This window comes from Hippopotamus amphibius, chromosome 11 (genome assembly GCF_030028045.1).
Source record: "Hippopotamus amphibius kiboko isolate mHipAmp2 chromosome 11, mHipAmp2.hap2, whole genome shotgun sequence".
NCBI classification, from domain to species: Eukaryota; Metazoa; Chordata; class Mammalia; order Artiodactyla; family Hippopotamidae; genus Hippopotamus; species Hippopotamus amphibius.
Genome location: NC_080196.1, coordinates 2,082,370 through 2,091,953, shown reverse-complemented (window position 1 = coordinate 2,091,953; position 9,584 = coordinate 2,082,370). Strand labels below are relative to the sequence as shown.

The window sequence follows — 9,584 nt, the reverse complement described above, 5'->3', positions numbered from 1 at the left end:
ATATGTATTGTATCTACGTCTTCTTTAATCTGCTTCTTTCTTTCAGTTATCAAAAATTTAAAATTATTCCTTGGTATCCAACAATGATACTAATTGTGAAGCTTTCTAGGTCCAAGTTTAAGGGCTTTGCAGGTCTAAGATACTTCTACTTCTGGAGACACTACCCACAACATATCAAAAATACTTAAATTTCTGTTTTGTAAATGTTCACTTCATTATAATTTGTATGTTATGATATAAAAGTTAAGTTGCACTTGACTAACTGATGTGATATGTTTCATTTAATTAAACATTTCTCAACGTCACTGCTGCGGGTTTCTTTCCCTATTTCGGAGTTGTCGCCCCCACCCCCATCTTCTTAGGTCCTGAAAACTAGCAGGTGCTCTGCTTCCAGTGCCCAGTAAAAACTGGCTTGGCTGATAAGCTTAAAAACGTGGACCTAACAAACAGTTTTTCAAATGAACAAAAACAAGAGAACGTTGGCATCAAGTTACACAAGCATCAGACTATGAGTGTTCAACAAAATTTGGTATCATCAAATCATAAATTCAACAAAATTAATCCACCCCGTGTTTGAAATGATACTCATTACTAGTTTTGTACCACCTGACAATTAGGCAGAGATAATAACTGATGATAAACAAGTGGCAGTATTTCTTCACAGTCGAATCAAGTATGTCTGGGACTTCGTTGGCAAAGGAGGGAACTGTGAACAAAAACTAATTTGGGAGTTTCTCTGAAGACTCCTGGCTGCACAGCTGAGGACTGGATTTTTCCAGAACTTAAATGCTCAAAGGTTGAGTAAACACTGTGAAGAAGTACCTAATTTGACTTTATAATTAAAAAAGGCACTTCGTATTTGAAATGCGTCGTCCCTAGGGGATTTTATAAGGTTGGTGGTAGGTGGTTGCTGCCCCCACTGCAAAGACTATTCTAGAGAAAGCTGTGCAGACCACACGGGGGGGGCCCGGGTGAGCGAGGGAGCCCCCGGAGCACAGAGGGTGGTGACAGAGGGCGCAGGACCGCGGCAGCTAGATGCCCGGCGCCTACTTGCTGTTCGCCGCCGCCCTGCACACTTTCAGCAGGAGACAGAATTATTAGGCTCTGCCCGACCCACTGGCTTTCTCACCCTGGGGAGGGGAACACTGACGTCAGTCTTTCCATAATCTCTGTTTGCCTTGAAAGTGAACCAGAGCAAAGCCTGAACTCTGGAGCTTCTGAGAAAACGACCAGCACCCTTTCCGCACCCGGCGTGGCCCCACGGCCATCAGCACGGCTGGCCTCACCCAAAGCCTCTGGCAACTCAGATTTTGGTGTGAAGAAAGCCTGCGTTCGGAAGACGGCCGGCGAGGGAGCCGGAAAGCTGGAAAGTGGTGGGAACAGGCTCCGCTGGGTCCCACACGTCCTGCGGGGGCCGGTCCGTGCCCTGCCCTCGGGGTGCTGGTGCTCAGGACTGCCCTGCACAGGGCGGGCAGCCCCGCTGACCTGCAACCGTCAGGATCTGGGGGCGGGAAGACCATCCAAACGGGGCCTCAGCGCCCGCTGAGGGGGTCACACGGCACCTCGCCTGGCTGTGCGCAGTCCCCTGGGCTAGGGGCCAGGACTGTAACATGGAGTTGTGTGCGTTGTATGACAAGGCACAAAGGAGGGCACATCATGGAGAGTGACACTGGAGTTAAGCCCTGGTTTATGGAGAAGAGCTCCCAGGAAGGAGGGAAGGCCACAGTAACACCAACAGTAACAGCCAAGATGGCTCTAACACTTACTGTGGGTCGGGGGGGGGGGGGGGGGTAATTCATTCAGTCCTCGAAAACAGCCCCAGGAAGGAGATACTATTATTATTCCCACTTCACAGATGAGGCAACTGAGGCACAGAGAGGTTAAGTCACGTGCCCTTGGTCACACAGCTCGTAAGTGGCAGGGTCGGGATGTGCGCCCACTCCATCCACTCAGGGAATGTGCGGGGGGCTGATGGGGGAACTTCAGTCCAGTCGCACGAACAGCCTCGGCCATGGGAAGCAGAGTCTGCTCAGAGGATCTGGTACGGTCCAGGCACTCTAGGTTACGGGCAGGATGGCAGCAGTTGGGAGAAGGTCACATATATTGGAGAATTTGTGAGATTATATCTCATTTACATCACAGCATAAGCATAACGTCCAAGAAAAAATTGACTGAAACCATATTTCAAAGGAACAAACAAAAACATCTAAATAACCCATGAAAAGGAAAAAAAAGGAAAACATCAAACACGAATAGTGAAAAAAATACAGACTGGAAAGACATATTCGTGTTCTTTAGTATTTCATAAATTTTCTAATTTTGTATTCAGAAAATATGTATATATGCGATGTATTCTTACAATAAAATATATATGCATATGTAATGTATATCCATACTACACACATACACACACACACACACACACACTATATTTATTTTTCAACTATGAAAGGTCCAGACTGACAATTCTAGTAACAGTAATTCATACGGGAACATGAAACATTCCGGAAAGTAGCTGAAAAACATTACTATATATATACTCCAAATTATTACTGTCTGGTGCAAAAACTTATACACTTTGGTGGAGTCGACATCTTCAAAGTAAACTACACTGGGGTTCAGACTGTTTATACTTTAGACCGTCTTTTTAAAAAGGAAGCACCTCAAGTGCTTTAAGCAAAATTCCTCCATCTTCACAAAGAGATGCTTTTATTAAAAACCTGAAAATGTGTGCAAATGGTCAAAGGAGCAGGCAGGGCAATTTTAGATGTTTCAGGGGAAAGAGAGGCTGAGGTGCCTCATCCCTGGGGCCTTCGCTGAGGGCACAAACCAATAGGATGTGAGACCGTTCCAGAGTGACCTATACCATTTTATTGCAGGGATGGTTCCTGGATTTTCGTTATTCTACAGAGGCAACTGATGTTCTCAAAATCCCAGGACCTCAGCTAAATATATTTCAGCGAGATGATGTCCATCACTTAGAGATGCACCGCCTAGCAGTAATTACCACCATCGCAGCGCCAGGCATTCAGAGGGCACTTTCACTGAGAGGCTCTCCGCGAAGGCAGGGGAGGGAGCAGGGCGGGCAGAGAGAGCCCTTTAGTAAGACGCAGGCCCAGCCTTCCACCGGGAACTCACACCTTCCCTCTCCAGTGCCTTAGGGGTGGCGGTGGCGCCAACAGGAAATGACCCGCGGCGGGAGGATGCTGGCTCCCTTCCCCCACCACCCTGCCCAACAGCCAGAAGAGCTGTTCCTTTCTGCACGCAAAGAAAAAGGGGAAAAACCACCTTCTCCCCAGACCTCCTCAGATCCTATCCCAGGGAAGGGAGGCTCCCGGGCCCCACTTCCTCCTGTCGTCTGCACGGGTGCTTTGGGACCCTGTGGTGGTGTTTGGGACACACACGTCGAGGAGGAGAGCAGCTCAGAGTCCTCGGGTGAGTCACCTTAGGTTGGGCAGGCATTAATTTCAAAGTCTGCCTGTGTGCTCCTTTGATTATGCAGGAACAGACACTGGGCGGGCGCTGGGGAGGAAGCAGCTGGGTGCACGCCGGGTGGCAGAGGACACAGTCTTTGCTGCCAGTGATGCCCAGGGGCCTGGGCCTGCTGGAATCAACGCTGACACTTACTTAGTCACTAAACGCCCAGTTCACAGATACTGTCTCTCATCTTTACAGTGTAACAAATACCACTTTCCATTTTCAGATGCAGTAGCAGATGCTGAGAGATTAGGTGACCTTCTTACCTACCCGACCAGGACACAGAGGAGTGGACACCCTCCACACGTAGGGAGATGCCCACCTGTTGGGGCCCCTGTGTCCCCGATACCATCCCTTCCAGGTCTCATCTTTTAGTTCTACTTGGCCCCAAATTCCCACCTTGAATGAAACAACAGAGACCAAGACAGCACTCTCCAGAAAATCTGTGTGGAGCCATGTAATCACAGAAGTTACCTCTGGAGAGGTTCTCTGGAAGAGGTTCCTGAAGAGCCCAGGGCGTGGAAGTTGGGGGTGGTGGTGGTGAGGAGGTGGAGCCCAGCCCTAGGTACGCGGGCACAGCACCAGTCGGATGGGCTGAGCGGATGAAGCCCAGCAGCACCGGGAGGGAGGGAAGAGGAGGGAGTCCAGGAGACCCCCTCCCACCCCTGGAGGAGGCACCGGGCACCTGTCTGCCTGCAGAGTGACCCCGAGGACTGGCTCTCTGCAGCAGGGGTGATGACGCGTGACCGCCCACCACTAACACGGCAAATGGGTTTAATATGTGTAACGACAGCATCACCTTGGGTTTTATGGGGGCATTTTTTTCCCCATAAACTTGACCTGCTTTCATACAGAGCTTCTCATTTCCACTCACAAAGCTGGCTGCAGGGCACCTGTAATTACCGTTTTATAGCTGGAGAAACTGGCCCAGGTGAGGAAGAGAGAGAAGGAAGCCGTCCCCGGTCTCCGCTCACCTGGCCCCCTGCTCAGGATGGTCCCTGCGGATAATTAAGGCTGGGTCTTACCTCACCCTGATCAAGCCTTTAAAACTCACCTGGGCTTTCTCTTTGTAGAAGGAAGCTAGAAGCCTTCACCTACAAGCTTTGTGGCGGGTCAACTCTGAGCCTCCTGTTCCGAGCTGGGAACTTGGGGGGGTGACAATGTTTACTCTAGAACAGTAGAGACAGAATGTGAGCCCTGAACGTCATGTAAAATTTTCTCGTGTCACCAGGAGTCTAGCAGTCATCGAAAACATTTAACAGAAACCAGTGAAATTAATTTCAGAGACACAGCCAAGCTATTCCGCTGATAAGTAATCAGCCACTAGACGAGCCGTGGAACACCTTCCAGTCTTCAGCTCTGTGAGCCCCCGAGACGCGGTGGGCAGGTCACACGAAAGCGCGTTTCGGCGCAGACTCCCGCGGCTCAGGTGCTCGGGGCCCCCCCGCGGCGGCCGGCCCGGCGCGGGGCCTGGAGGCCGGCACGCCGGCTGCGGGGCCCGGAGCGCGCGGAGGGCACGCGCTGCCCCAGGCCACGGCCGCGTCTCCGCCACGCGCGCGCGCGCGCGGCACCGTCCACGTGCAGGCGGCCCTCGCCAGGCCCCGACCGACCGCCGGCACACGGGGGGCAGACCCGGCCCCGCCCCCCTCGCCCGCCCCCAGGACGGCCGCGCTCGCGCCCCCCCGGGACCCCCGCCGGGGACCCCTTGCTCCCCGCCCTGCCCCCTGCCGCCGCGAGTCCCACCCGGGAAAGCGAGCGAGAGACCGGGCGCCCAGGAGCGCGGAGAGCCCGCGGGGCTGGCGGGGCCGCCCCCGCCCCACCCTCCCCGTCCGGGACCCCGCCGCCCCACCCCCCGGCCCGCACCTCGCGCCGCGCCCCGGCTCCCCCTCGCGGTGCCGCAGTCCCTTCGCCCGGCCGCGCCGCCCCGCCCCGCCCCTGACGTCACCGCGCGGGGGCGGGGCCGCCGCTATAAAAGACGCGGCCGGGCGCGGGGGGACGGCAGGTCTCTGCGCCCGAGTCCGCAGCTCCGTGCCGCGCACAGTCCAGGGCCCGCGCCTCCACCCGCACCGCAGCCGGCACCATGCGCGAGATCGTGCACATCCAGGCGGGCCAGTGCGGCAACCAGATCGGCGCCAAGGTGCGCGCCGGGGCGGGCCGGGGAGGGGGCGGCGGCGGGTCCCCAGGGTGCGGGCCGAAGAGGGGGCGGGGAGGGGGTGGCGGCTCCCCAGGGTGCGGGCCGAGGAGGGGTCGCGGGTCCCCAGGGTGAAGACCAGGAGGGGGCGGGGAGCGGGTGGTGGGGTCCCCAGGGTGAAGACCCGGGAAGGGGGCGGCGGGCCCCCAGGATGAAGACCGGGGAGGGGCGGCGGGTCCCCAGGCTGAAGACCGGGGAGGGGCGGCGGGTCCCCAGGATGAAGACCGGGGAGGGGACGGCGGGTCCCCAGGGTGCGCGCCGCGGCGGGAGAGGGACGGGGAGGGGGCCGCCCCGGGGGGGGGGCGTTCTGGGCGCGGGGCCAGGCGGGGCGCAGGGACCACACAACCTGCGCGGATGCGCGCGGCGACGCAGCTGTGTGTTTAATCGAGGCCCCTTTGAAATGTCGTCGGGCCCGGCCCCTCGGGAGACGTGGCTGCTGTTTCCCTGGTGGGTCACGCCGTGAGCTTGGGCCATCACAACCCAGGGGCTTCCTCTGAAGCTTAGTTAGCGTATCTGCCCGTCGTTTGAATGAAAAAAATGCAGTGTCATTGGGTGACATGGTACGGAGACGTCTCGCGGGTCCGACAGACAGCGGCGTGGCATCCCTTGATGCGGCGCGGTCCGGGCAGGATGACACAGGCCGTCGGAGCCTGGTCCCCGCCTGCGCGGCGGCAGGTGGCCGTCCGGGGCTGTGCGTGCCGCCGCAGTGGGCGGGGCGCGGGGGCGGGGGCGGGCGCCTGCACGAGGCCGTGGGCGCCTGCAGCAGCGCCATGTTGCCGCCCAGCCCCCCTTGCCTGCAGATTCTCAGTGCGGCCCGCCCCGCGCCGTGTCCCGGCTCCTGCCTGCCCTCCCCCACCCCTCCGATGCTGCAGTCAGTGGCCGGGGTCAGTGCGGATGTCAGCGCCTAACACTGCGCTGCTTGGTGGGCCGGGTCGGGTTTGTGCCAGGAGACGGCGATCCCTGCAGGCAGCCGCAGGGTGGGGTCCACCTGTCCTGGGTCCTGCCAGGACCCGACCATCAGCTGGGACGCTGACACTCAGCCCTGTCTGGGGGCGACAGCCTCCCCAGCATCCGGGCTGTGCCCACGCTGCTCCTCCAGGGCCCCTCCCGGCTCTGCAGTCTGCCGCCAGAATACGGCTGAGGCTCTGCGGAGTCCCCAGCCCCTCAGCAGCTGCTGGAGGGTCGGGGCGGGCAGCTACTGGTCTGTCTGGGTCTCCTCGGCTGTCTGACCCCAGTGCCGCTGTTCCAAGGGCAGGAGAGGAAGAAAAGGGCCATCTTCACCGATACTTAGGATGCCAGGCCATCACGCGGCTGTCTTGTATTTCCAGTTTTGGGAAGTCATCAGCGATGAGCATGGGATCGACCCCACTGGCAGTTACCATGGAGACAGTGACCTGCAGCTGGAGAGAATCAACGTGTACTACAACGAAGCTGCTGGTGATTACCAGAGCCCTTTCTGCCCCCTCACCTTGCTTTCCTTCTGCACAGACGCAGTGTGCTAGGCACATGCAAGTGACCAAGAGAGGCTTCCTGCATGCATCTCAGATGTCAGCTGCTCCAAGATACACCTCAGAGTCCTGAGGTCTCCTGCATGTCTCCCTCTGTAGAGCAGAAAGCGCCTCTCACCTCCTGCTGTCTCCCGTGTGGAATTGTCTCCCATGCATTCTGCCGTGAGAGGCGCGTAGAGCAGGGTGTTGTCCGTGATTCCTTTGCCAACCCCAGGTCTGAGTCCCGCTCTGTCCCCGCAGGTAACAAATACGTGCCTCGGGCCATCCTGGTGGACCTGGAGCCGGGCACCATGGACTCGGTCAGGTCTGGACCCTTCGGCCAGATCTTCAGGCCCGACAACTTCGTGTTCGGTAGGTAGCCGTGGTCCGGGGCACTGGCTCCGTGGATCCCCTTCCCCCTCAGCCCGGGCCAGATCCCAGCTCTCACTGCTGTGTGCCCACAGAGGCCCCGAGTCCCGGCCTCACTGCCCCCGGTCCACAGGCTGTCACTCCTCTGGCCCCTCTCCAAAGAGCTCAACGGCCGGGGTCAGCCTGCAGAGGGCTGCCGCAGCCCTCCCACTGCAGAGCCGCTGGGGGAGGGCAGAGAACAAAGAGCAAAGGAGAGCTCCCAACAGCAGCTCACAGGCGACTGGTCATCTCAGAGGACCAGTGACAACAGGCCACGACTTCCAGAAGCCAAGGCCAAAGGTGCAGGTTACGAGCAGAAGCTGAGACAGCTGCTTAGAGCGGCCTCTTCTGATCACGTGCCTCCGCCCTGCCTGTTCTTTGTAGCTGATTTAAGTATTTACAGAAGGTTCTTTGTTCTTAGTTTAACAAAACCCAACTAGTTTATCTTCTTAATAACCTCATATGAACTAAACTTAATTTTTGTTGTATTAGATCTCTAGTGTTTTTGAGGTTTGCTGATATAGTGAAAAGTTTCCTGTGGGTAGAAAGGGCTTCTAAAAAAGAAGAATCTGTCATCTCTAAAACTGTTCCAGTCAAAAACGATAGAATTTAGAACTCCTTACTAAAGTTTTAATGTCTGATATTGTCCTTTCCCTCTGGCAGGCCAGAGTGGTGCCGGGAACAACTGGGCCAAGGGCCACTACACAGAGGGTGCCGAGCTGGTGGACTCGGTCCTGGACGTGGTGAGGAAGGAGTCCGAAAGCTGTGACTGTCTGCAGGGCTTCCAGCTGACCCACTCACTGGGGGGCGGCACGGGGTCCGGGATGGGCACCCTCCTCATCAGCAAGATCCGCGAGGAGTACCCCGACCGCATCATGAACACCTTCAGCGTGATGCCCTCGCCCAAAGTGTCGGACACGGTGGTCGAGCCCTACAACGCCACCCTCTCCGTGCACCAGCTGGTGGAGAACACGGACGAGACCTACTCCATTGACAATGAGGCTCTCTATGACATCTGCTTCCGCACCCTGAAACTGACCACCCCCACCTACGGGGACCTCAACCACCTGGTGTCGGCCACCATGAGCGGGGTCACCACGTGCCTGCGCTTCCCGGGCCAGCTCAACGCCGACCTGCGCAAGCTGGCCGTGAACATGGTGCCCTTCCCGCGCCTGCACTTCTTCATGCCCGGCTTCGCGCCGCTGACCAGCCGGGGCAGCCAGCAGTACCGGGCGCTGACGGTGCCCGAGCTCACCCAGCAGATGTTCGACTCCAAGAACATGATGGCCGCCTGCGACCCGCGCCACGGCCGCTACCTGACCGTGGCCGCCATCTTCCGGGGCCGCATGTCCATGAAGGAGGTGGACGAGCAGATGCTCAACGTGCAGAACAAGAACAGCAGCTACTTCGTGGAGTGGATCCCCAACAACGTGAAGACGGCCGTGTGCGACATCCCGCCGCGCGGCCTCAAGATGTCGGCCACCTTCATCGGCAACAGCACGGCCATCCAGGAGCTGTTCAAGCGCATCTCGGAGCAGTTCACGGCCATGTTCCGGCGCAAAGCCTTCCTTCACTGGTACACGGGCGAGGGCATGGACGAGATGGAGTTCACCGAGGCCGAGAGCAACATGAACGACCTGGTGTCCGAGTACCAGCAGTACCAGGACGCCACGGCCGACGAGCAGGGCGAGTTCGAGGAGGAGGAGGGCGAGGACGAGGCCTGAGAACTTCTCAAATAAGTTGTGCACCCTTAGTGAACTTGTTGTTCTCAATCAAGCATGGTCTTTCTATTCGTATACTATGGTGCTCAGTTTTGCCTCTGTCAGAAATTCACACTATTGATGTAATAACGTGGAACTCCTCTGGAAATTGCAGTATTGTCTAAGATATCTATACTAATAAAAAGCATGTGTCCAAAATGTGTGGTCTCGTTATTTTTACTGCAAATAATTTTTATTCTTTCACTACATGTTTCCTAAGTATGTTTCCACGTTTAGTAATTTTAAGAAAATAGGACTTTT

At 57.0% G+C, this 9,584-nt stretch overlaps 1 protein-coding gene across 1 annotated transcript; it reads left to right on the top strand.

Annotated features, from left to right (window-relative positions):
• Positions 1–5,480: 5,480 nt before the first annotated feature.
• On the top strand, positions 5,481–9,500 carry TUBB2A (tubulin beta 2A class IIa). The gene is made up of 4 exons (XM_057698404.1): positions 5,481–5,614; positions 6,997–7,105; positions 7,417–7,527; positions 8,227–9,500. Exons 1-4 carry the CDS (start codon positions 5,558–5,560, stop codon positions 9,285–9,287), a joined length of 1,338 nt encoding a protein of 445 aa, XP_057554387.1. The 5' UTR covers positions 5,481–5,557; the 3' UTR covers positions 9,288–9,500.
• Positions 9,501–9,584: the final 84 nt, after the last annotated feature.

Coding starts and splice junctions, on each gene's coding strand:
- TUBB2A (XM_057698404.1), top strand. CDS start 5,558: ATGCGCGAGATCGTGCACATCCAGGCGGGCCAGTGCGGCAACCAGATC. Junction 5,615..6,996: donor GCAACCAGATCGGCGCCAAG/GTGCGCGCCGGG, acceptor TTGTATTTCCAG/TTTTGGGAAGTCATCAGCGA. Junction 7,528..8,226: donor GCCCGACAACTTCGTGTTCG/GTAGGTAGCCGT, acceptor TCCCTCTGGCAG/GCCAGAGTGGTGCCGGGAAC.